This window comes from Phyllostomus discolor, chromosome 1, assembly GCF_004126475.2.
Source record: "Phyllostomus discolor isolate MPI-MPIP mPhyDis1 chromosome 1, mPhyDis1.pri.v3, whole genome shotgun sequence".
Taxonomy (NCBI): Eukaryota; Metazoa; Chordata; class Mammalia; order Chiroptera; family Phyllostomidae; genus Phyllostomus; species Phyllostomus discolor.
Genome location: NC_040903.2, coordinates 217,695,854 through 217,722,237, shown reverse-complemented (window position 1 = coordinate 217,722,237; position 26,384 = coordinate 217,695,854). Strand labels below are relative to the sequence as shown.

The 26,384-nt window shown below is 72.6% G+C and overlaps 1 protein-coding gene across 1 annotated transcript in view; it reads right to left on the bottom strand.

Annotated features, from left to right (window-relative positions):
- KIF26A (kinesin family member 26A) overlaps positions 1-25,207 on the bottom strand; it is a 33,187-nt gene extending 7,980 nt beyond the window's left edge. The window contains 7 exon segments of the mRNA XM_036014238.1: positions 3,067-3,256; positions 8,896-9,044; positions 9,046-9,087; positions 14,032-14,229; positions 14,231-14,464; positions 24,425-24,670; positions 25,010-25,207. Of these exon segments, the coding sequence (XP_035870131.1) occupies positions 3,067-3,256; positions 8,896-9,044; positions 9,046-9,087; positions 14,032-14,229; positions 14,231-14,464; positions 24,425-24,670; positions 25,010-25,051 (1,101 nt within the window). The 5' untranslated portion in view covers positions 25,052-25,207.
- Positions 25,208-26,384: the final 1,177 nt, after the last annotated feature.

Genomic DNA, 26,384 nt, shown 5'->3' with positions numbered 1-26,384 from the left:
CAGGGCCGGCAGACGGGGAGCCAGGAGGAAAGGCGTCCGGTGCAGGGCGGGTCAGCACCGGACAGGCCAGGCCAGGCCGGCGGGGGTCAGGCAGACTCTGGACGCCCAGCGGACGGGGGCGTGGGGACCTCACCTGAGTGTCCCCACCTGCCCTCGGGTGGGGCTCGGCCACATCCCCTCGCTGGCTCTGATGCAGAGCTGGGAGACCCCACAGGGAGTGGACACCAGAGGCATGGAACATTCCAGAGCAGTCACAGCTCTGCCAGCTTCCCAGGTGGAGCGGCCACACGGCCACCCCTCCCCCAGGTCCACTGCCCCCAGGAAATGCGGTCAGAGGGGTCGACCGTCCTGCTGGGGCCGCCCAGCTGGAGCGGTCTCCTGAAGCCCCACACCCAAACCCGGCGGCAGGGCGAGGAGGGGCGCGAGGCCAACAGAGGGTGCAGCCAGACCCCCAAAGGAAGGCCCCCCTGCCCACCCTGGGCCCCTCCAGGGCAGGGAACCCAGTGCAGCTGGGCTGGGGGAGGGGCGGCCCCGGACTGGGGCTGGGACCGGACCCCCAGTGGTAGAGGGGTGCTCAGGGCCACAGTGCAGCCGCCACCGCATGCAGCCCGGCTCGGGGGCGGGAGCGGGGGGCGGCAGGGGCCCTGGAAACGGAGGCCCCAGAGGGGACCAGGCCGGGGCCTGGCACCCCAGGACAGAGCCTCCCCAACCCCTAGTGCCGGCGGGCCCTGGGCTGCAGGGACCAGAACCACACGCTGAGGGGGACAAGGGAACTCAGTCCTGCTGGAGGGGAGGAGCCTGCGGCGTCCGGTGGGCAGGGCCGGGGTGCGGGGACTGGGAGGCCGGGCAGGGGTGCGGGGAGAGGCGGAGCCCGGCAGGAGGCGGGTCTGAGCTCCGCTGGCAGGTGGCCGGGCAGCCTCTGCTCCCACTCCCACGAAACACAGACACAGGCCCAGAAACCTGTCTCCCCCCCACCCCCCGCCTCAGATTCAGCTTCCTGGAGGCCAGTCCAGCCCCGCTGCCTGCGGCCGAGAGGACAGGAGGCAGCGGGTGGGCCCCGGGAACCCAGATGCCCCAAAGCTGCACCAGGAGAACCCCGAGCCAGGGCCCCTCCGGGGGCAGCAGCGGCTCTGGGCTCGGTCCCTCTGTCCGGCCCCGACTCCTCCACGACCCTGTGAACCCCGTGACCTGGCTGGGAGCCGTGGGGTCTCACAGACTGAGTTGTGAGTGGCAGGAACATCACACCCGCAGGACGGGTTCACCGTGGGCAGCGTGCCACGGGGCGCATCCGCCCCCCACCGGGTGGCCTGCGAGGCAGGGGCCTGTCCGTCCTGGGGGGGGGGGGGCCACAGGGCACTTCCCGACCGTGCCCCCCACCCGGCCGGCTCCCCCCACCCAGAATGCATCCTCTTCTCCCCGACGCCCCAGCCAAACCACTCCACTTCCAAACACCGTGGCCGAGCTCACGGTGAGCGTGCTGGCCACTCATTCGGGGCGACTGTTTTCAGCACGAACGCTCGGCCCCTTGAGCGGCCGAGGGGCCCCTGCAGACGCCAGACTGGGAGCTGCTGGCAGGGAGAGCCGCTGCCCTGGGTGGGCGGGGGCAGCGGGGGCGCCGCGGGAATGTCACCAGCCGGCCCACCCGTGCGCCACTTGTGGCCCTGCCTGCTGAACGCACAGACCCTTGTCCGGGAGGGTCCTGCCGTGGCCTCGGGGAGACGAGCGTCTTTGAACGAGACGATCTCAGCGCAGCCCAACCCCCCCCCCCCCCCCCCCCCGCCCCCCCATTCATGTGCAGATGCCACAAAGCCCCACTGAACAGCTGCTGGTTAGGAAGAGACATACTTTGCATGAGAAAAGGGCTTCCACTCCCACAGGGTGGCCCAGGCATGGGGGGAGGGGCGCCCGGCCCCCTGCACGGGGGTCTTTGAAGACGCCAGGATGGACGAGGAATTACCCCGGGCAGCACCTTCGCGTCAGAAACCGGGCGTGACCTCGCGTCCTCTCTGCGACCACACAACACGCCTCTCGGGAGGCGTCCTGCCCGTGAGGTCGGCGCCCGCCGCAGGCAGGGCGGGGCCCTGGGTGGGCGCCCCGGGTGGAGGGAGAGCCACCCACAGAGAAGGCAGCACCCGCCCCGGGTGGGGGCCCGGCCCCAGGAGGAGAAAGACCCCGCATGTGGGCCACAGGGCAGAGCCCCCCGGCCGCCCGCCCCAGGCACCAGCCCACCCCTGCCCCCACCCGCCTGCAGGTAGAGCCCCGACGCCCCCGACAGGCCAAGGGACCGGGCCAAGGTCAAAGCCAGGCCCGGAGCTGCTGACGGCCGCTCCCCAGAGCCAGCTGCCCTGTCCAGTGGGCAGCTTCCCCCTCTGGCCCGGGCCCAGGGGAGGTTCCCCCGCAGCAAGCTCCCGGGGGCACCACCAAGAAGCCATCGTGGGCCGCACCCACCCAGGGCCCTGACCCGGGTTTCGGCGCCGATACCAGCGCCCAGTCGGGGGCGAGGATAAAGCTCAGCCTCAGCCACAGGCTGCAGGGGCGAGGGCCAGAGCCAGGGTGGCCGGGGCCCAGCCAGTCTGTCCCCGGACTGGGCGAGGCCCTCCGTCCCTGTGGGCCTCGGTGTCCCCATCTGAACCGACACCCGTTCCCCCTCTTCCCGCGGCGGCCTGGGCTGGGGTCTGCCTGCTCTCCCGAGAGCTGAGGGTCCCACCCCTGCCCCTGGCCCCGCCTGAGGGCGGCGTGCCAACAGAGGTGGGGCAGAGCGGGGTTCTGGGGTCAGACCCCAACCCCTGGTCCCAGGAAGCCCCCTGGCTGTCCTGCCCTCACTGAGACCAGCACACAGCCCCGGGACCCCCACCCCAGGCTCCCAGGCTCCCCGAGGCCACCTTGAGCCACCACGGTTGGCTGGGCCCAGTCTCCCCACCTGCACCCCCGCTGACCACCTCGCCCGACCCGGGGAAGGGAGCAGGGGTCTTCTGTCTCGTGCACCCCCTCCCTGCACCTGCTCAAACACCCTGGCCTCGTCCCCCCACCCCGGAGGGGCCGTCCCCCAGTCAGGGCCAGGCCTACCTTTGCAACACCGCCGGGGTTATCCTTGGCCTTGGAGGCGGCCCTGAGCAGGCAGGGGGGCCCGGGGGGCGGCCACAGCTGCAGGGCCCCGCTGAAGTCCGTGGGGTAGGTGGAGGTGCCCCGGCCGGCAGGGGCCGGCGGCGGGGGGGGCTTCTTGCGCTTGGAGGCCAGGCTGAGCTTCTGGACGGCCCTGGGGAGGGGGCGGGGGGAGGGCGGACGGGGGCTCAGCGCTGTCCCTGCCCCTGTCCCCAGAGTCCTGCCTCCCCCGGGGAGGAGGAGGGGGCCCCAGCGGTGGCGGCTGGGGGACAGACAGGCACCGAGCGCCTCCCTCGGGTCCCCAACCCCGCAGCCCCTGTGGGGAGCAGGACAGGGCAGCCTCTCACAGGCTGTAGGACCCGGGCATGCTCACTCGGTGCCACCACGTCCCCGCCCGGGACACGGGCTGACTGAGGTGACCACCAGAGGCCCCGGCGTGGCCGCGACAGGCCAGTGCCTGCAAAGCACCTCCACACGGGGGCAGCCCCCCAACCCCGCCACAGGAGGGCTGGAGGAAGGGAGCTCAGCCCGGGGGAGGGGGAAGAGAACCTGCTGGCCGGGTCCCCCATGTCCCCTGCACCCCTCGAAGGGCCCGCCGCCCAGTCCTGCGCCCACACTGCCCCCTGCCAGGGCCACGGGAGGGCTGGCCCGCCACACGGGGAGATCTACTGCCGTGTTTTATGTAACTCCTCTCATCCTTAACGGTCCGCGTCCTTTACGGGACCCCAGGGACGGCGGCTCTCCCCCTGGTGAGGCGTCGCCGTGGAGAATAAATGTAATCTACGGCCTGGAGCGGACCCTAACAGAACCACAGTGGCGGCACCGCTGGGGCCGGGCAGACAGGTGGGGCGCGGTCCCCGGAGCGAACCCCACAAGCCAGCACCCAGGAGGGGCCCAGACAACACGGGGCACCCTCAGCCACGAGCAGATGCCCGCCCGGTGCCTGCCTGCGCCCCCCGCGCAGAAGAGCCCCTTGTCCCCACCCGTCCCCCTCTGCTGCCCACTCTGCAGCGGGGGCCACGCCCTGGCATGGCCAGCTCCGGGACGAGATGGGCAGGGCCGGACTCGGCCTTGGTATGACGTGTGACCTATGACGTGTGATGTGTAATGTGTGACAGCGGGGGTGGGGGCAGCCAGCAGGGCAGGGCGGGGCGGGACGGAGGAGGCCAGGCCGTGGTCTCAGAGCCTGCCCGGGCCCCCCCGCCGCCACCGTGGGCTTCACCGAGCCTCCCGCCGATCCCCGGGGGGAGGGGCACGGCCAGACTTGGAGGATGGCGGAGGGGCCGCCCTGCGGGGCTCCGCTCAGGGGACACCAGAGCAGGCGAGCTGGCAGGGCAGGGTGGGGGGCGCCTCCCTGGATGGGGTGGGGCGGCTGGGGAAGGGGGAGGGGCCTGGGCCTGACCTTGGCCTGCAAAGGTCGAGGAGCCCCGCCTGCGAGCCAGAAGCAGGGCCTGGTCCCGGGGTTTGGGGGCGCCCAGCCGGAGCTGGGGGGCGGCGGTCGGCTCAGCCTCGGGTCTGCAGGAGGAGTCAGCAGCGGCCACGGTGGAGGTGTGCCCCCAGCCCCAAAGCCGGCTTCCTGCCCCCCAAGCCGCACAGGGTCAGACAGGGACCCCAAGGCTGTGGAAGGCGAAGCATCCTGAACCCACACCCCCAAGCCTCAGGGCACAGGGGCCAGGGATGATGGGGGGGCTCGGGGCGGCAGGGGGAGGGTGCCAAGTGTCACCGTTTGGAGCCTCCTTTCTGCAGAGGCCAAGACCAGAGGGCGGGCCACGCCCCGGGAGCGCAGGGGAGGCCTCGGAGGGCGCTGGGCACGCCCAGGTCGCGCCCGGGCAGACTCCGGCCCAGTCCTCTGAGGTCAGGCTGGCCCCAGGGCCTGGGATGTCACCGGCCAGGAGTCTCCGCCCCGAGGTCTGACGTTCTAACTCCGGGTGCCCTCTGCTCCCAGCCCTGTCCCGACGTGCACCCAGCCCAGGAGGCCGGCCAGGCCAGCCCCCGGGTCCCCACTCCCACGGGCTCGCCCAACGGGCGTGACTCATAGGCACGACCCCAGGTTCGCAGGCCCAGCACCGGCACTGTGCCCTGTGACGGCGGAACCCAGGCCCCTGGGCGCTGGGGCAGACCCACCAGCCTCCTGGCGCCGTGCGGCCTCTGAGTTTCCGGCCCGGCCTGGTGGGGCTTCTGGGGAACCTGGGGTGGGCAGGCCGGTGCTGCCCTAGAGGGCCCCAGCCTCCTGGGGGCACAGACCCGGTTTCTGAGCAGTGGGGGTGGGGGTGGAGGTGGCACCGACACCAGGCCTCCCAGAAACCAAAAGGCCACACAGTGCTATTCTGGGGCCCCCGGATGCCCACTGTGTGCTGGGGAGGCGGGTCCGAGGCGGGACCTGCAGGGGTGCGGCGTGCCGGGAGGAGAGACACGCAGGTGGAGCACCCGCTGGCCTGAGGGTCTGCCTCCGAAGAGAACAGGCGGAAAAGCAGGGGCTCACCTGCACACAGAGCCCTCCTCGCTCTCAGAGAACACCTCCTCCAGGAAGCCTGCCCTGATGCCCCACGCGGGGCTTCCCCAGACCCCGTGGCCCCCCCACCGCCCTGAGGCCCTGGTTCACACGGCCCCGCCCCCCCTCCCCGGACCCCCTGAACTGCCCCCCTGCCCCAGCAGGGACTCTGGAGGACAGGAGCTTGCCCAGCCAGGCAAGACGGGACCGGGAAGACGGGACTGCGGGTGACCGCCCAAGCAGGCTCCCAGGCCGCCCCCCGGCGCTTCTCATCAATCCCAGCGGCCGTTCCCGGGCTCTGATTCGTGGAGATGGAAAAAGACGCGTTTGACTCTTCACACACAGAGACACGGCCTGTCCCAGAACCAGACGGGGCGTCCAGGCGCCGGCCCTGATGGCCCCGAGCAGACACGGGCCTGTTCAGACTCGTGGGCTCCGCGGGGCTGGGCCAGGGCTCCCGAACCCCGCGGCAACGAGGCTGGTGGGCCCGGCCTGCCCGACACACCCTCCTGGGTCCACCCGGGGCTGCCACCCCGGCCCTGACAGCCTCAGGGGACTCGGGGCTTCGGAGTCGCTAGGGGGCCACGGACCCCTGAAGCCGGGGACTGGGCCCCAGCATCCCTGAGCCGGGGCTCACCACCACTGGCATTTCCCGTGTCACCCAGAGGCAGGGGGCACCCTCAGCCCCACCTCACAGGGGAGGGGTGCCTCCTGCCCTGGGTGCCCAGCCAGAGCTGCCCACGCGCCTCTGGGCAGCACCCACCCCGGCTCTGGACCTCGGCTGGGGGCCAGGCCTGCGTCCGAGGGCTGGGCGTCCAGGCGGACCCCGGGGAGGGGCCCGCTGAGGCTGCGCTGAGGCTGCGCTGAGGCAAGGAGGGGGCCTACAAAAACAGCTGGTGCCCCGGTGCCCCAAAAGACTCCCACCCCCACCCCCACACCTGCTAGGGCGTCCAGGCACAGGGCGAGGACCCCCAGAAAGGCCCAGAGGGGCGGGCAGGCGGCAGTGCGCGCTAAGGGAGGCATCTGGGAGGAGGTGCGGCTGGCTGCACGAGCAGGAAACACCCAGATGGTGGGTGGTGGGGGCAGGGGGAGCCAGGAAAGGGGAGGTCAAGGTCCCCAGGGCCTCTGGAGAAAATGCAGTCTCCGCCTCCTGGCCCACCGGGCCGTCCCCTCCAGGACTCTGCTCGGGGCCGGAGCACCGCACCCTCAGGCGTGTCTGTGGCCGCCGAGCACAGGGCTCCCGGCCAGACCCGGCCGACGGGTGCACACGGGGTGCCGCCCCCCTCCTGGGCTCTGGCCCCCGAGGGTGCCCGTGAGGCCCCCAGTGCGGAGGCACCCAGGGAACACTCCCCTCCTTGGCATCCCCGCGGGGAGGGCCAGCAGGGAACCCGAACGCCTAACCGCACACCGCTCTGCCACCCCCGGCAGACTCCTACTCACCCCTCAGAGCCCACCTCGTGGAGCCCAGCACCAAGGGCAGCACTTGCTTCACGGCCCCGCCCGCAGCCGGCAGCCCCCTCCCCAGCCCCCTCCCCCACCAGGGGGTCACCGAGCACAACGGGGGGGGGTGCCTCGGGGCACTCCGGGGGGTCCCCACAGCCCCAGGTCTCCTGGGGGCTCTGGACAATCCCGTTTCCTCTCGGAGCCACAGCCCCCCCCGGAACACGGGAAGGGGCAGCTGCAGAGCACCCCATGTCACCCGTCGGCCCAGGGCCCATGTCAGGCGGGGGCTGGGGCCCCACGGCATTCCTGGCTGGGCACCCCTGCCCCCCTTCCCCCCCCCTTCCCCGCACTGGGCCCACGGCCCTTGGAGAAGCGGCTGAGACTCGGGGCGTCCAACAGGCTGGAAGGAACAGCAGCCGGCATCGCCCTCCCGGCGGACTCCCGGGGAACCTGCCTCCCAGGCCTGGCCCGCGTGCCCGTTTCTATGGCAACTTCCCAAGGCCAGCGCAGCCTTGCCGGGCTCCAGACAAAAGGCGTGCTTGCCCTGCGGGGCCACAGGGCTGCCGCCGAGGCGGGGCGGCCCCCCCCCCCCCGAGCCTGGGGCCCCCGCACACTGGGCTTGCAGAGGGTCTCAGGTGGGGACAGTCGGGCAGCCTCGGCCTTGCCGCCCCCCCCACCCCTAGCACCGGGCTCCGAGGCCGCCCAGACAGGCCCTGCCCCGGCCCCGAAACCAGATCCCAGCCAGAACCGCAGCACCCACTGGGGGCAGCGGCCCTGCCTGCACCCCGCTCACCAGCCCTGCACCCGACGACGCCCCTGCACCCGACGACGCCCCCGCACACGCCCCACCCATCACCCCCGGTCAGGCCACGAGGCCCCCTGGCCCCTGCAGGGCGCCAGCCCGGCCGCCGGGCACGGTTCTCAGACAAACCTGTCGGCGCCCAGGGGCTGGGCCGCCGTCTCAGCTTCGTAGTGCCACGCTGCCCTGCGGTCCTCGGGCAGGACGCTGGCCGCCACCGCCAAGCCCCGGCTCACACAGTGCCCCCCCCACCCCGAACGACCTCCCCAGCTGACATCCCGAGGACCTGGTGCCTGCAGGGCCACAGCCCAACGTCCTGGGGACCCAGAGAGCAGACCCTGGACTCCGGTCACCCCTCACCCCCAGAGCCCGGGCCTGGCGCTGGGACCCCGCTCTGCTGCTGGCGGGCCGTGCAAGGGGCCAGCACCGGCTGGGTGGGGAGGGCGGCGGTGGGGCCTGAGCGTGGCCTGCCCTCAGGATGCCCCCTGCTCCACCCCCACCCCTCCCCCACCCAACTGCGGGGAGCCGCCCAGGCCCGTGGCCGCCTCCCTCCGTGGCCAGCCTCCCTCCATGGCTGCAGCTGCAGCTGGCCCAGGACAGACCCCAGGACAGGCCCCAGGACACCCCAGCTGAGCCTCCTCAGGCTGTCCAGCCTGCTCTCGGGGCCGCAGGCGTCAGCACCTCACAGCGGTTCTCAGGAGAGCGCTACCGGACACTCGAGGGGACCGAGGCCGGAACAGAGAGGTTGTGAGACCTGCCCAAGGCTGCACAGCTTGTTGAAAGGGGCAAAAACTCAGCGTGAACCCAGTCTCTCAGGCCGCACACCACTCTTGGGGCGCGAGGCCTCTGCTGGATCCATCCTGCCGTCAGCGGGGTGCCCTGGAGCCCGGCACGGCCCCCACAGCCCTCCTTCTACCCACTCGGCGGCAGCAAGGTCATGGCTCTCGGGCGGGGGGGGGGTGCCACAGGGCCAGGAGCCAGGTGCCCCCCCACCAGTCGTTCTCGCCAGGCTGCGCCCAACCCGGCGCAGGGCCCTGCTCGGAGGCCCGGGGACACGTACCTGATGAAGAAGGAGGCTGCGGCCGACGGGCCGGGGGAGCCCCCGGCCGAGGAGCCCGGGGCCGGGGAGACCAGGGCCGCCGTGCAGGCCCCGCCGCGGCCCCACATCTTGGACACGCCGTCGGGGCCCAGGGCGGGAGGGCCATCTCGGCACCGTGTCGGCCACCGCCACCGCAGCCACCGCCGCTTCTGCCTGCAGTGGGGAGGGAGCCACGTGAGGGACGCACAGGCACCCGCTGTGCCCCCCAGCCCAGCACACCCCCCCCCTCGGGGGCCGTGTGCGCAGAGGACCCTGCAGCTGGGGGCAGGGCGCTCTGCCCTGGGGGGAAGGAATGCCTGCTCGGGGGGACTCTGCATCCCCAGCCCCCCTCCAGTTCCAGCAACGCAGTGGCTGGTCAGGACAGATGGACAGGGACCCCTTGCCCCCCGGCCCCGGGCCGTCCCTCCGGGAGGACCAGAGACATAATCAGGGGAAGAAACCACCATAAATACTTGTCACGAGCGCTGACTGCCCCGCGTATGGTAACGTATGATGTTCCCGCGTCTGGAACGCTACGCCGGCATCTCCCACTAATCAGCTAAAGTGAACCCCAGAGAGGAGGGCGGCCTGGTGATGCAGCGCAAATGCGATTATACGCTCTGGATGGCGCCAGCGAGCCGCAGGCCGGCCGCCGCACGGCCCCCGTCTGGGCCTCGGACCCCAGGCCCCCCCCGGCCACGCCCAGCCCCGTGCCCGCTCCGAAGGGCCCTGGGCCCAGCCTCCCCACCTCCCCAGGCACCACGGGCCGGCCCCCGGTACTGGCGACAACCACCACCCCGGATGCCCTCAGTGAGGAGCCCAGGGGGCAGCCCCGCCCTGGAGGGTCCGGCCTCCTCCGGGCTGGCCCCGTGGCATGGCCCAGGGGCACTTCCTCAGGTTACGACACACAGGCCCCAGGAGGAATGTTCCGGAAGTAGGCCCTGCACCTCAGGGCAGCACCACTCCTCACCGTGGTGCAGGCCCCCCCCCCAGCCTGTGGTCAGCATCTGCTTCCAGACCCCTCCCGAGACACAGATAACACATGTCTGCGAAGGACTATTCACAGACACCCCCCTAACCTTCGGCTGGGTGGAAGCCAAGCACCCCCACCGGGCCCCCCAGGGCACCGGGGGGCCCTCCAGGCTTCGGGAAGGCAGGTAGCAGCCCAGGCCCTCACTGGGAGCACCCGGCCTGGCCTCCGCCCACAGGGTGGGGACCCTGGAGCCCCGCCCCCTCCTGCAGGCCTGCCCGGAACTGGCCCCAGGAGCCCTGCCCGGGGCCCCTCTCCCCTGGGCCCTCTGGCCCCTCGTGGCTCCCCCGTTTCACCCAGAGCAACGTGCTCGACGCATCAGCCCCCCCCCCCCGCCCCGCGTCGCCCGTTCCACCCGCCTTCTCCGGCGCCGAGGGCAGGGTGGGGCAGGGTCCCCGAGCCCGGCACACGCCGGTGTCCCGTAAACATGCCCGCGGGGGCACGGGGCCTGGGGGGGGGTGCACAGGCCCGAGACAGAGCCAGCCGGGCCGGGAGGTGGGCCCCGCACCGAGGGGCGTGGCGCTGAGGGAGCAGAGCGGGGCACAGCTCGCGGGGAACGTTCTGGAAGGAGGGTCAGCCCGGCCTAGACCTGGGCAACGAGACCCGGAAGCGAGTCCCCTTTTCACACCCAACACGCGCTCCCTGCGACGTCCTCCGCCCCTCCGTCCCGCGGAGCGGAGCAGGGGGAACTTCCAGTGACGTCACGTCGACGTCACCGCCGGGGCCTGCACTGCGGAGCAGCACGGGGCGTGGCTGAGACCCGCTGCGCGCAGCCCACCGCCCACGCCGGCCCCGACCAGCCCCGGGGCAGCAGGGCCAGCGGATCCGCGTCCGGCCAGGCCTGCTGCCGGCGGGGAGGGCTGCGCCCCACCCACGGCCCCGCGCCCCGCCGGGCCCCGCCGCCCGCCAGCTCCGGCGGGCACCTCCGCCTGCAGCGGCGGCAGCGCCGGCCGCCCCGGGAGCCTGCGGCTGAGCCCCCACACTGACCTGTGCTGGGCGTCCCGCACGCGCCTCGGCTCCGCCGTCCCACGCGCTGCCGAGCCGCGGCTCCGGCCACCGGGACGGCCGCTGCGCACTCCTGCCAGAAGCAGACCCGCGCCAGAAGAAGCCGAGGGTGGGGGCAGCAGCGGGGGGATGACCACGACATGGGGACGGGAGACGGGGGTGAGCGGCGGGCAGGTGGCCAAACAGAAAATGGGATGGAGGTGCCGGGGCAGCAACGAAAGAAAAGCGAGAGGAGAGCGTGAGGGGCATTCCGGGGGGCCTGCCTGGCAGAGGTGTCTGCTGGGCCCACGCCCCCAGTCGCACGGGTGCCCACAGCAGGGGTGGAGGGGGGCCACAGCACAGCCACCCATCTCCTAGGGACCCTCCAGGCCTGCAGTCCCCGGGGGCCGGATTCTGGGGCAGGAGGGGCAGCGAGAATCAGCGCAAATCAGGACAGACACTGCGAGGGACTATTTTGTGCCAGGATGGGGGCAGGGGAAGCAGAGGGGAAGGGGCAAGGGGGCAGCCCGGTGGCCTCTTGCAGACGCAGCCTCAGCCCCCCGGGGGGCCCGGATGGCAGTGCCGGGCAGGCATGTGCCAGGCCCCAGGGCCCAGGGAGGCAGAGCCGGCCGCCCCTCCGAGCACCCCCTGGCCACCCGGAGGCCCCCAGCTGGGGAGGCCCTGCCCCCTGCAGGTGCCCCACCCCACCCCATCACAGAAGCAGCTCTGCTGCAGCCTCACCCCGGAGGGGGGCCATCCTGTCCCCACTCCACTCCACGGTGGGTAAACTGAGGCCCGCAGGGGGCGGCAGCCATGGGTCGAGTTAGAGACACGGCCAGAACCCAAGCACAGCACCACCCATCCCCCACCACCCCAGCCACGCTCCTGAGGCAGGGTGGGCACCCACCGGGGGCACTGCCCAGGCTCACGGGGAGGGGACAGCGGGAGCAGCACCCCCAAGCCTGCGCCACCGGACCTCAGGACAGAGGAAAGAGCCTTGGGCCCCCACCAAAAGGACCTCGCCTCCCACTGTGCATGTCAAGGTGGCAGGCAGCACCCCCTCCAGGAAGCCCTCCCCCCTTCCCTTCCAGGCAGGGCCAGGCCTGTGCCCGCAGGACTCGCAGGGAAGGCTGTCACCGGCCCCACACCAGACGCCCCAGCCTGAGCCCCTCCAGCCCACTGTGGGGCCAGGAGGCCAGGGCCCCGATCCCCGGACATCTGGGCGTCAAATGAGCATCAGACTGGCCCTCTGTTGGCGTGGGAGAGGCACGCTGCGGCTCAGGGCCATGTCCCAGGGAAACGGACCAGGCAGGGGACCTGCGGGGGTCCCATGGCCACTGCCCGGTGCCCCCAGGGCAGCCCTGTGGGCTGCAGGCCGGAGCCCGGCTCCTGCCGGCACCTGACCTAGTCTGGAGGGCAGGGCCCGGCTGTCCTGCTGGGCGGCCCCACAGCCGGGAGGGCTCCCGGGGTGCTCGGGATGTGGAATGCCCCGGAAGGGCCGCCCTCTGCGTCTCGGGAACCGGGCTGCATCTCGACCAGGGCCGGGGCTGGCCGAGGGCTGCCCCACCCCATGGCCAGCCCGCAGCACGACGCCGGCAGGCCACAGCGCCGACTCCCAGCTGCTGCAGGGGCGGACCCCACCAGGCACTGGGATCCGGGTCTCGCCTCCGCAGGCCACCTCCCAGGCAGGGCAGCGCCCTCCCGCGGCGCCCCTGCCCCTCCCGCCCCTCCTCTCCCTGACCTGGACCAGGCGGGCCGCCAAGGCCCAGGCCCCCAGTAGCCCGGAGACCACGGGCCCAGGGCCGCTGGTGGGCCGTCGGAGACTCGCGGCGCGTCCCTGCAGCATGTTTGATTCTGCGGCCTGAGACGCCCACCGTTCTGACACTCCAGGGCGGCCGCTAACGATCGGTGCGCTGGTCCGGGGGAAATCATCGCCTGAGTCTGGCGTTCTGCTCACGGCTCTAATAATCTCCCCATCGATCTCCAGGGCTGCTGCCTAATTACAAATCCATTCCCGGCCACTCGAACACCGTCAGCCGCCCACAAAACGGAGAGGCAGCCTTAACCCCCCCGGTGTTACAGCGTGGGGGTCCCCTGCAGGGCCACCCGGCCAACGGCCTGCCCCCCGTGTACCCCCCCCCGCCCCTTCCCACCTGGCATTCGAGGCCCTGCAAGACGTGCCCGTGGCCCCGCCCCAGGCTGGGAGCCTCAGCCTCTCTCCAGGGGCCTCCGCCGTCCCCACTGTGCCCCGCCCAGGCACACCATCCCCGCCACCTCCCTGCGGGTCCAGGTCCGTACCGCCTCCTCCAGGGAGCCGTCCAGCTCTTCCGAGCTGTCTCCCCACCATATCGTCCCAGGGTCCCAGGAAAGCCCCTCCCCTGACACCCATCCTGGCACCCCTCCTCCTAGATGGCAGACGGGGAAACACAGCAGACACTGGGGAGAGGCCCCCACAAGCAAAAGCTCCCCCTCCGGAGCTGGCTTCGCCCTGGACGGTGGGGCTGAGGCCGGCTCAGGGCCCTGGCCCGTGGTACCCACAGCACCCAGAGCACCCACTGGTGCCCAGGGCTGGCCCCACAGAGGCCATGCTGTGGTCACCATCTGCTGGGCCGGGGGGGCCTCGGCGGGGGAGCACTCTGCAGGCAGGGCAGCCTGGGTCCCCCTGGGGGGCAGCCCGGCCCAGCGGGCAGGAGAGCTCGGAGGGGGAGGGGCCACCGGGATCCTCCTCACCAGGAAGTGCTCCCCTTGCCCCCACCTCCCCAGGACAAAGACCTGACCTTGTCCCAGGAGCCCACGGGACCCCACTGCCACGAGTGGCCCAGGAAATGGGAGAGACCACCCCACCCGACCACAGCTGCTGGCGCTGGGTGGCCCTGGGGTGGGCACGGTGCCCCGGGAGACACGAGAGGACACGGCCCACCAGCGACCTTGCAGAGAACTGGGCGTGGGCCTGAGGACCCTCTGGGGGCTCCCCCCACTGCCCACAGCCCCCACACGGCCGGTGAGAGGCGGACACGCACCCCCAGGAGGGGACCCGCTCGGACAGCCGCCCACACCCCACCCGGGCGTCCAGGGGCCCCGGCCAGCCCACCCAGGGCACTCACCAGGCAGGAGGCGGGCAGGAGGCCGCCAACCCTGGAGACGCTCCACACGCCCTCCAGGCACTGCTGGGCCTGGATGGTGACCGTGCTCAGCACCCCGCCCAGGCCGGCGGGCGCCACCGACACCTGGACGCTGGGCCCCGAGGGCCAGGCCAGCACCTTCCGCCCATCCGGCGCCACCTGGCCCGGCTGCCTCCCGGCCTGGGCCCAGCTCCACCGGCACGTCCCGCGGGCTCTCCGGGGCCCCGGGGCCTCCAGGCCGGGCGTCGGGGTCTTCCCGGCCGGCGGGCGCCTGCAGCAGCCGCAGGGCCTCCCGCGTGAGCCGGTGCAGGTGGGCCGCGCAGACCTCGCAGCGGCGCTCACCCTCCGGGCGGCAGGAGGGTGCAGGGCCGGACGCCGGGAGCTGGTCCAGCAGCAGCGAGGACAGGCAGGGGTCCTGGGGGAGCAAGGGACAGAGGCGGTCAGAGCCTGGACGCCGGGACCCGCCGCCCACTCCTCCCCACCCGCACCAGAGCCGCACGGCCCGGATTCAGGGGCCCCCGAGGTCCCATCCGCACGTGCCAGGCAGGAGAGCGGTTCTCGGAGCTGACGGCGGGGCCACTGCGACCCCAACTCCGCCCACCTCCCCGCCGCCATCGCCGCGCTCGCTCCGGCCGACCAGACAGCCGCGCGCTGCCCGACAGCCAGGCCGCACACAGTGAGGCTGGTGTTGGGGGCTGGTGGGAGGCGGGGTGCTCGGGGGGTTGGGGGACCGGAGGACTGGGGTGGGGCAGCTGAGGAGCAGAGCCAGATCCCGCCTCCCACCGGGTGGGTCCGCCCAGCACCCCAGGGCCCCAGAGGAGAGCCGCCCCGGGCGCCCGGCTGAGGCGGGCTGGGCGGCAGGAGACCCTGGCCCTCCCTCTGAGAAGCTGCGGTCAGCGCCTGTGCCTGGACTCTGCCGTGTGACCGGGCAGGCCCCGGGCCACCAGAGGCGGGAGGCTCGGCTCGGGGCCCCCCACACTCCACCAACCTCAGGCCCGGACAGGGCGCAGGGGCCGCGCTGACAGGTGGCTGCCCCTGCGGCCCGGCGCCCGCCCTGCTCTGGGGGACCCCAGGGCTCCCCACCTGGGAGCCTGGTGTCCGGAGAGGGCGAGAGCAGGAGCTGGGAGCCTGGAGGAGGCCCCGCCTGGCCCCGAAGGCAGAGGGGGCTTCCCGGAGGAAGGGACGGCCCTGGAAGGGGGGGCAGCCACGGCTCAGCAGGAGCCTCACTGCAGGGCCCGTCCCCTGCCCCTCCCTTGGCCGCCCGCCAGGGCAGCCCCGCAGCGGCCAGAGGCGCCCTGGAGGGTCACCGGCCCAGCAGGCTGCAGCCCCGACCACCCGGGACTCGCTGGGGACCCCAGCAGAGCTGACCACACATGCAGGCCTGCGCCTGCATGCCAGCCAGCTGGCCGCCTGGCCGCCCCCCCACCGCCCCTGCCCCCAGCCTGAACCCGAGGCAGATGAGCAGAGCCAGGCCCTCCCTCCCCCTCCCCCCGGCCGCCTGCTCACCACTGGACGTACCACCCAAGAGTCGGCCTGCTGGGGTCCAGCTGCCCAGCTGCCCACCGAGGGCCCAGGGCCCCCCAAGCCCCCTACACAGCCACTTCTCGGAGGAGGAGGCGGATCTCAGGCACCCACCCCGGTTCCCCAGGCCGGCCCGGGGGCAGCCGACCAGGGGCCACAGGTGCCTGGGAAGGTGCACGTGGGTGACCGCTGCGGCAGGGCGGCCTTGCTGCGAGGGGCCACCGTCGGCCAGGCTTGGGCTGGCGGTCCCTCTCGTGCCCACGGCCCCAGCACGGCCCCACGCTCCGGGCAGCACGAGCCGAGGGCCTGCCCCACCCCCCATCCACATCCAGGCAGGCCAGGCAGACGATGGGGGCCTCTCCGGGGGAGGCCTGGGCTTCCTCAGGCGAGGGCTGGACCACCCCCGCACCCCCCACACCCTACCCTGTGTCTCTGCCGAGCCCAGCGGCCTGGCCCCGGTCAGCAAACACCCCCTCTCTCGGTGGGCCTACGGGGTGGGGGTGGGGGGGCAGGCCCTGGAAGGGCCCCGGGAACCCCCACGGGGCCGGCAGGCAGGCTGCAGATGGAGTCCAGACGCCCGTCCTCCCGCCCGCCCCGTTTCCAGGCCCCAGCTCTGATTACTCCGGAGTTTCCACTCAGCGGGAGGCCGTGCATGGTGGCCCGCCCGCGCCGGGAAGGAAGTGTCCGCCAGAGCCACCGCTCAGAGGGCGGGGACCCTGCCCCCGCCGGGCCCCAGCCCCCACGGCCCATTGTTCTGGGGCCTCTGCACGCCTCTGGGGACCGCAGACCTCTGGGGCGCCCCGGCCCCCAGCAGGGCCGCACCGGAGGGGGCGGGAGGAGGGGCCGGCCCGGGGCGCACCAGACCCCGGCACCCAGCACAGCCGTGGGCTCAGGGGCTGCGGGGAGGGGCAGGAAACCAGTGCAGCCCCCCCGCCCCCAGCTGTGTCCTCAGGAATCCAGACAGCAGCTGCCAGGGAGGCCCGGCCACCCGGGCCTGGGGCACTGATCATCCAAGCCCCCCAGCTCCCTGTTGAGGAAAGACGAGCCCAGGGCTGCCCGGTCACCTGCTCCAGGAGCCACCGCTCCGGCTCCGTGCTCGCAGCCCCCCGCCCTCCTCCCTGACAGCCAGCCCCCCGGGCACTGGGTCCTGCTCCACAGGCCGCAGGAGGCCCCACTCTGGGAGAACCCCCCCCACACACCCAACACAGCAGGGGCCAGAGAGGAGGGGCCTGCCCGAGACCCCAGTGAGACGGAGAGCCCCACCTGGGCCCTCAGCAGGCCGGCAGCACGGCCGGAGCAGGCCCCCGGGTGGCACGGGGTCCTCACTGCACAGGGGTCTCTCCGAGCCACCAGCCGGGGCACCAGCAACCTGTGGGCTGGACAGACCTGGAGTGGGGCTCTCCGCCCAGCACCCCGGCCCAGCTCCCGGGGCCCCAGGGCGGGGGACTTTCTCCCAGGGGCTGGCACTGGCCCCACCTAGGGTGGGCGAGGGGCAGACGGCGTCTCCCACACCACCCACGGGCTCTCTGGGCCCCGGCACGGCCCACTGGGGAGGCAGGGGGCCTGGTCCCTCCCAGCCACGGTGGGGGGAGGGGCAGTGCACAAGTCCCGGCCCCCTGGGGTCACAGGCCTGGCCTCAGCTACAGTGGGTCCTGAGAGCCCAGCCCCACCTGGCCCAGTTGCCCACCTCTGCCCCCCCCCCCAGCCCAGCACCTTCGAAAGACAGTAACTACACGGCTGCAAAATGTTACTTTTAATCTCTTCTTCATGGGCCAATTGAACAGATATTTGACTCGCACTTGGAAAACGTTTTTCTTAATTTGGTTCAATTCAGTACTGCCCGCCGCCGCCCGGCACGCCCCCCGGGTTTCAGCCAGCCCCCACCCTGAAAGCGGCGCCCCGTTCTTCATGGCGTTTCTGGGGTCTCCAAGCTGCCTTAACCAGCCCTTCCATTGTCCCCGAGCTGGGGGCCCCAAAGGGCTTTACCAGGACCAGCCGCCTGGCAGCTCCGCCCGGAGACCCTCCCCCAGCCCAGGCCCCCTGGGCCCGGCCCTGCGGCCGGACAGGAGCGGACCAGACCCCCCCAGGGGCGGCCACTGCAGGAGGGCCAGGACCAGTCTGCTCCCCAACTTCTAGGGAAGCCCCAAGACTGAGGGCTGAGACGACCCTCCCTGGGCCCCCGTCAGTCCGTCTTTAGAGAGAGGCTCGGGCACCACTGGGGGTGCCATTGGGTGGGGATGCCCGAGCCCAGGGCTCCCTCCCCCCCCCCCCCCCCCCCCACGGAGCATGCAGGCGGTGACCCTGAGCGGCCGCTGCTTCCGGAGTCGGCAACAGGTCCCGGAAGGGCCCCGGGCGCCGCCCCCCGGCTCTGCCGTCGGGACCGGGGACGCTCAGTGCTGTCGCGTGCGGCCTGGCGGGACGGGGCGGTGGGTCGGGGAGGCCGGGGGTCAGGGCACAGTTTTCCAGCCTGGAAACCGCCAGGCTGTGGCGGGCCCCTCGGCTGCCGGGGCCTGGACACCCAGCCCAAGGCCCCACCCCCTCCCGGGCCCTCTGGTCGCACAGGAGGACCTTAGGACCCGCGGTCAGAGCCCCTCGTCCACCAGCCGGAGCCCTGGAGACCATTCCGGCCCCTCGGGCCTGAGGGCTCCCACTGACTCGGGCCCCCCCTCTGTCGGTGGAGGGGGTGGGGGGTGCGGGCACAGCCCACCCGGCACCGACCAGCGCCGGCCCCCAGGGCCCGTGCCAGGCGCCAGCCAGCCAGCTGGGCAGCTCGGGGCAGACACCAGCTCCCTGAGACCTCCTCTCCTCAATGGCCTCCCTGTCCTGGGCCCAGTGCCCCTGGAGGGCCCCCGGGGGGACCAAAGGCCAGCCCGCAGGACGGCCCTGGCTGGGAGGGGGTGGCAGGGAGGAGGCTCCAACAGGGCACCCACCACTCAGAGGGGGCTGGGCTCGCTTCAGGGGGCTGGGACTCACCCAGACACACTTCAGTCCAGCTCCACGGGTGTGGGCTGCGGCCCCCCAGGGGGGACCTCAGCCTCCTCATGGGACTATGGGCTACAGCAGGCCCCCCCGCCAGGGTGGGAGGACACCGGTCACCCAGCAGAGAAGACAGACGCTGGGCAGGATGGGCCCCTGGCACCACCCCAGACCCGACACCCAGACTCGCCACTGCCAGGCACCCCCAGGCACCGGCGGGCCCTGGGCTGGCTGGACAAGCCCCTCAGAGTGCCAGGGCCACCGCCGCCACAGACGCCCCCCCCCACCACGGGGCCACCTCACGTGCTGGCTGCCGTGAGCCTGCCCACCTCCCAGACGGAGGCTCAGAGAGGCAGAGGCGCTGGGCTCAGGCCGCACAGCACGGGCAGCAGAGCCGGGGCTCCAAGTGGGGAAGGCACAGGCACGGGGGACGCTGAGCAGAGGGGGCTCCAGGGACAGACCAGGGCAGCCACGGAGCCGGCCAAGCCAAGATGGCTGCCCAGCAGTCCCTCGGGTTTGGAACGGGCCGAGTTTAGGGGGCTGGCGAGGGGTTCGGGAGGCGGGGGGAGGGGAGGACTGGAACACGGCGGCCCAGGGCAGGACATTTAGGGAAGGGCCGGCCCCAGCAGGACATGAGCCCGGGCCAGCGCCTGGCGCAAGGCGCTCCACCTGGAGGCCAGGGTCAGAGGTGCACTGGAGCGGCAGTGCAAGGCCAGCCACCTGAGAGCGGGCACGGAGCACCAGGAGCCCGAGGACGGCCCTCAGGCCGCCTGGCCCCCCACCCCGTGGGGCCCAGTCACAGCACGTGAGGCCTGCAGGGGGAGTGCCCCTGCCCCGGGGGAGCAGGGAAGCGGCTGGGTCAGCCGGAGGTCCCTGCTCACAGATGGGGGGCTCGAGGCCCCGAGGAGGAGGGGCCGGGCCTCGGGGCGGCGGCCAGGCACCACCCCTGAGCCCAGGGGGATCCTCTCACCAGCCACTCGGTCACCTGCAGGGGAGGGGGGACCCTCGATCGCAGGGCACTCAGGGGCCCACGGGAGCTCGGCCATGCAGCCCTACTGTGCCCGGAGCCTGACAAGGGGCGGCCCAGCCCCGACGGCCACGGCCTTGCCCTGCCGGGAGAGGAGCTCATGGCCAGATGCGCCGACGGGGGCCCCACGGCCGCTTCCCACCCCGCTCACAGACCGATGCCCGCCCTCCCCGCCCAGAGCCGGCTCGGGGGCTCCCGGGAACGCACAGCGTGAACCGAAGACAGAGCCGGGTGCTCAGAGACGTGAGAGGAAGACCCACGCACCCGGAGGAGCAGGGAGCCTCGAGCCTGCCCACCGGCCGGCGGAGGACACTGGGGACGAGGCTTCGCTATTTCAGAAAAGGCTCCTGAGTGTGGGGCCCTTGCAGGACACTGGCGGGCGGGGGGGGGGGGCGACTGGGGACAGGCCTGAGAGGGGCCCAGGCCAACGCCCTCAACCCCCCACCCCCTCGCCCCCCGCCCCCGCTCCCTGGCCCCCGCCTCTCCACCGAGGGGCAGCGAGGCCAGTGGGTCACAGCGCGGGCCCCGCCCTGCTCAGGGCTCCTGCAGCCAGAACAGGAGCTGCTACGGCACCAGCGGGCGGCCCTCACGCCCCGCTCTGCTTGGACCAGGCCCAGAGGCCCCTCCTGCTGGGTCCCACCCCCCACCCCCCGCTCCCAGGCCTGGAACCGGAACGGCACAGACGTCAGGTGAGCCCGAGAGGCCGTCACTCCATCACTAGACGCAGGGGACAAAGGGCGCTGGCTAGTCTGCCGTCCACCTCGCCCACCTCGCCCACCTCGCCCACCTCGGGAGGCGGGGGAGGGCCGGCTGAGGCCCCCGAGGTTGAGGGGGAGGCCCGGCCACGAGGGGCCGCCTCTCTCCCCAGCTGGGTTTGGTGCCCGGAGCGGCCAGGAGCCTGGAAGCCCAGCAGGTGACAGGTCCCTTCCCAGCTGAGTCATCGGGGCCCCTGCCAGCTGGGAGGCTGCCCAGCAGCCAGCCCCAGGGCGTGCCCGCCCCAGTCACACCTCCCTGGCTGCCTTTGCACCTGGCCCAGCTGGGGGACGGCTGAGGAGCTCCAAGGCGGCCAGCCGCCCTGGCCCTGCCGCCGGGGTGGGGGTCCCCGGAGCTGGTGGCGCTCGGGCCCCAGGGACTCGGGCCCCAGGCCACACACGGCCCCACCAGCTGTGCTGAGCCCCGCCAGCCTGGGCCACGAGACGGAGCCAGGACCAGCACACCCCAGAGCTGTGGACACTGAGGGCCGGGAAGGCTCCCTGGGGGACCGCCACCCCCCAGCCAGGCCCCAGAGGCAGGCAGAGGGCCCGCAGGCCTCCAGCCCCAGGGCTGGCCACATCGCCGCGTGCACTGGACAAGGCCCCACTGCCTTGTCCCACGGGGTGGGGCCTGGGAGCAAATGCTTGGGCCTCACGGTGGGCGGGGCCGTCGAAGGGGCGGGGAGGACAAGACCCTGTGTGGGGGCCAGAGGTCTGCAAGAGCCAGATGAGAATTGATCACTTCCCCCCGCCCCCGGGTGGAGGGAGGGCAGCTAATCAATTCAGCACCTGTATTGACGCCTCGGAAGAAAGTCGAATGTCACAGTGTCACGGGTCTCTGGGGAAGTGGACACACCCGGTGGCCGCTGGACCAGACCCCCAGCAGGAACCCCTCCCCCACTGCTGCCAGGGAGCAGGGACGGCCATTCTCCTCGAGGCTACCCCCTCTGAGGGCGGGGGAGCTGGGATCAGCGCAGCGGCCCGGGGGACACAGCGGGCCCGGGAGGGGAAGCCTGGGCAGTGCGTCGCCCACAAACGTCGGTGGGGGCAGGACACTGGACGCCGACCCCACGCAGTGGCCGAGGCCAGTGAAAACGGCCGGGAAGGGCCGCCCGAAGGGGGTCGGGGTGGGATGGGAGGGAGGGCGGGCACCCTGGAAGAGGTGGGCGCCGTCGGAGCCCTGTGCTGAGAACTCGTGGTGCGGCAGGTCAGCGGGGCCTGCGCCCCCCCCGCCGTGGTCAGCCGCACAGGCGCCAGCGCGCTGGGCACCAGCTGGCCCGGGCCGAGGTCCTGCCAGATGCGCATGGAAGGGTCAGGGGCCTGGGCGCCTGCGAAAGGGGCACCTGTGATGAAGTACCGTCACAGGAAAAGGGGAGAGAACGGGGCCCTTGAGCCAGCGGGGCGGGGCGGGGCCAGGGGCCGGGCCGGGGCTCCGTGAGAGGGTCTGCTGGCTCTGCAGGGCAGGGGAGGAGCTAAGCTGGGCGCTCAGGTGCGGCTGAAGGGGAAGGCCTGGCTCTGGCCCCCGCACGGACCGGCAGAGATTTGCCAGAGGTGTGGAGAGCTGAGGGCAGGCACCGGCAGCATCGCCCCCAGTGGCCGGGGCTCCAGGGGGGCGGGTGTCTGCTGCAGGACCCACAGCGGCGGCCCGTGGAGGCCACGAGAGGCTGGTCAAGGGGGCCTGGCTGCAGCCCTTACGGGGGCCCTAAGTCAGTCGCTGGACCCTGGCAAGGGCAGAGGGTGGCACAGTGGGCGGCCCCGGGGGGGCCCTCAGCCTGGGTGTCCCCTCCGCGCTCACTGTCCTGCTCAGCTCAGGAAGGACTGGTGTCCCAGACCCCACACTGGGGGTGGGGGGAGAGTACAGGCCCCTGCCCCCACGCCAGGGCAGCAGGGCTCAGAAAGGGGGAGGGCACGACCCCGATGTGAACCGGGCCCTGGGCTGGGACCTCGGTCGCCCGCGCTGCCCAGAGGGGAGACCGAGGCAGGGAGGGGCGGGCGCAGGGTGGCGTGGCCTCGCATGCAGGCCACTGGACAGCCCCCCGCCCCGCCCCGCCCTGCCCTCGGCCACCGAAGGACTGTTACAGCCGTGGCCCCTGAGGCCTGGCTCTCAGCGGGCCTGCCCAGGGCCCCGCTGCAGGGACCCTGTCTGCTGGCAGGAGGCCCCAGCTCCACCCCCACCCCAGCCTCCGCGCCCAGCGAGCCCCCGGGTCCAAGGGAGAAAACGCAGGCACTCTTCCCTACGAACCGTGAGGTGCCTGCCCTCCCGAAACTCACCTCCTGACGAGAACAGGACAAGACCCCGAGGGAGCCCCCAGAACAGCAGCCCCACCCCCGCTGCCCCATGGAGCCCTCCCCCCTCCCCCCTCCCAAGCCAAAGGCAGAAGCAGCAGCTGCGTGAGGCCCGACGCTGCCTCCCTGCCTCCCAGAAGGCAGCTCAGGGGCAGGCCGCAGGCCGGCCAGGACGCCTGCCAAGGTCCCGGGGTGGCGGGTCCAACCCCCCGAGTCCCCACGGCTCTGTTTCCACCTCCTGAGACAGACAGTGTGTGTGGGCCTCCCTCCCCGGCACAGCGCCCTGCAGCCTGGACAGCGCCCCGGCCCAGCCCCAGCGGCCACGCCCGCGGAAGGTGGAAGCAGCGGGGGAGGGGCTGCGAAGCGGGGACCCCGCCGGGGACCCCAGGCCTGCTGGGCTGCTCGGCCCCGGGGCGCCAGGGGAGGCAGGGGAAGCGGATGCCCAGGGTCAGACTCAGGAGTGGCCAGGGGAGGAGGGAGGGGAGTGGTCCCCGGCTTCCCTGATGAGCTGTCTGCAGCAAGAGCCTGCCAGACCCCCCTGGAGGGACCCTGGAATTCACCAGCGACTGGTGTGACCTGCAGCTCTCTCCTCCATCGGGATCCCCTGCCCCCTGCACCCGGCCGGCCACACTGCCCGGCGCCACCAGGCGGAGCCCAGCTCAGCCACCCGAGTCCCTCCTCTCTCTGACCTCAGTCCCGCCCGGTGGGGCAGCCGGACGGCCTGCAGCTGACAGGCCCCGGAGAGTCCGTCCCCAGGCACACCCTCCTGAGGGCCCGAGGGCCTGGTGTCTCCTGGACCAGACCTGGGTGGGTGGGTGGGGGCAGGGCTGGGTGGACAGTGGGCAGGGCAGGAGGGTCCAGCCACACCCCAGGACAGGCCCGGGTCCCCTCCCTTTGCCCCCAGGAGTGCCCAGGGCAGAAACCAGACTCCCGCCAGCCCTCCTGCTCCAGGCGGGGAGCGGTGGGACCCCGGAGTCCAGGGTCCCCCACACGCTCAGGCCGCAGGGCCTCCCTGGAGAGCTATATTTAGATCCCGTGGGGATCACTCGGACTTCCAGGAACATTGCAGAAAGGCTGGAGGTCGGGCGGGAAGGGCTTCCTCTGCAGACCCCGCCCCCCTGGCCTCCCGGCTTCCAGGCACATTGTTCCCTCAACAATGGCCCCGGCTCCTCCCCAGGCCCGGGCCAGCCCGGGGCTGCAGGGCCCCCGCCCTGGCGAACACCTTGGAGGCTGGGAGGGAAGCCAGGGGAGCCCAGGGTCCCCGCCGCGCAACCCCCAGCTGGGTGGCCACCGCCTGCAGTGGCAGATCTGGGCCGGCTGTGCCTCGCTCTTCTCCATGAAGCTAGGAGGGGGTGGGCGGGGCCACGACCTCCCCCACAGCAGCAGGCCCGCCCTCCGGTCTCCGAGCCCTCCTGCCACAGCAGTGCAATTTCCAGACACCTGGCTGGAGGCCCAGGTGGCCCAAGGGCAACAACAGACCAAGTAACCCTGGCCTCCCGCAGGACAGGCACTGTCCTGCCCTGGGTGGGGTCCCCGCCGCGGACCTCCCTCTCTCCCTCCCCCCCGGAACACAGACCGCGGGTCCAGCTGCGGGACTTCCGCAGCTCGCGCAGAAACGCCCCCCAACCTCTCTCCAGCCCCCCACCCCACCCCAACTCATACACAGTTACAGGTGGGGAAACTGAGGCCCGGAGAGGCGAAGGGACTGGCCAAAGCCACTCAGTGAAACCTCACCTCCCTCGGGGACCCAAGGTCTGCCGAGTCCCAACACGGACCCTGCCCCGAGGGCCCGGCCCGGGGAAAGGTCACTTACCCGGAGCGGTGTCCCGGACCCGCTGACCAGCTTCCAAGCCTGTCGCTTGAGCTCCGCGAGCCTCGTGTGGCAGTGGCGGCACCAGCTGCCTCCGCCGGCGGAGTGGCCCTGTTCTGCGCCTGCCCTGGCGCCCTCGGGAGCAGGGCGGCTGCCACAAGGGTCCTGCTCAGGCCCGACAGGCAGCCTCTTGCGGGGCGGTACCTCCAGGAGCTGCAGCGGCTCCCGGGCCAGGCCGCCCTCGGCCACCTGCGGGAAGTGGGTGCAGAAGAGGACAGTGAGCCTAAGCCGCTGCGGCACCATCCCGAGGCCCAGCACCGGGGGCTCCAGACCTCAACTGGTCACGGCCCCGGAGTTGGCGCACTCCAGAAAGTTAGGAGCGCTGGGCGAGGACCTGCTGCCCGCCCTCTCCTGCAATCCAGGGAGGTTCGGCTCAAGTCCCTCCCGGCCGGAGGACCGGCTGCCCCCGTGCTCCCCCCAGGCCCGGCCCCTAGGGGGCGCCGCGCACCCCTCAACCGTCTCGGCCTTCAGGGCCCCGTCCCGCGGCTCCCGCCGCCCAGCTCCCTTTCTGGGCCCGACAGCGCATACCGCGGGGTGCGCCGCGCACACGGGGGCGCCGTGGCTGCCCATGGCCGAGACGCAGGAAGGGCCGGGCGGGAGCTTGGGGCCGCACGGGCGGTCCGAGGGCGCTGCGGCTACGTGATACAGCCCGGGCGCGCCCCCATGGCCCCACCGTCCGCCCCGAAGTTGGAGACGCGAGCGGACGAGTGACAGAGCGCGCGCAGGCGGCGGCCAGCGCGTTCGGGAGGCGGGGCGGGGCCCGGGCCGGTGGGGGCGGGGCGCCAGGGGACCGTCCCACCCCAGCCCTCCTCTCTGCGGTGCTTGGGGGAAGGGATCCAGCCCAGCGGCGCGGCCCCTCCCACTCCAAGGACCCCAACTTGTTAGGCGAGTCACAGCCCCAGGGAGGGGCGCAGGGGGCCCGCTTTAAAACAAGGTGCGCTCTCGCGCATGCGCCTTCCTGCTCTTGTGCCGGGACACTGGGGTCTGCGCGTCTCCTGGGAGGCACCAATCCACTTTTCACTTCACAGACGAGAAACTGAGGCCCCGGCGGGGAAGGTCTCGCCCAACGCCCCACAACGTGGCGGGGACGAGGAAGGGCCGAAGCCCAGCCCCCGAACTCCCAGCCGCTTTTCCCTACAAATCCAGTGCATTCGGCATGTCTCTGACCACCCTTTGGGTATAACTGTCGCGCTTGTTGAGCGACTCCGCGGTCTGGCCCGGGACCGTGCAGTGCCCCTGGCCGTGGATCTGTGTCTAGGCGTGTCTGCAGGCGGCACGAGTGTCTGCAACCGCGCGTGTGCGCGAAGGTGGGTGTGCGCGCTCTGGGCCCAGGAAGCGGGAGAAGCCGGCGCGGCTGGCCCCGGGGGTGTGCGCGGGACCTGTTGTCAGCCGGCCTGGCAGATGGGAACTTAGCTCCGGAATTAATTGCCTGTTTGTCTCCGGCTGGGAGGTCGCCCCACCCCCCCTCCGGCGACCAGTTGCTCCCGCTCCAGCCCAGCCCTAAGTGTCGCAGCTAACCAAGGCAGCGGGTGATTCTGGATCTTTACTCCCGGTCAGCCCGAAACCGGGGTCAGGCTGGGCGGGCGCGGCCGCCCGCCTTCCCGTGACGCGAGCGACCCCTGCTGGCCACCGCGCACCAGGAGCCTGGAGAGAGAGCTGGCGCCACGCGTCCCAGGCGAGGAGGAGCGCCCCGAGGACCAGAAGGAGCCGAGCCAGAGCAGGACCCGCTGGTGGGCTGTGGTCCAGGCGGAGAGCGCAACCTGCGGCTCCCTCCGCGCACCCACACGAGGCCCCCACACAGATTCGAATCGCTCCCCGCCCCTCCCGAGCCCCTCCAAACTACCTTCTTTGCTCAGCTCCCTTTTACTTGGAAGGTCCTCCCCACCCATGTACGCGCTCCCCA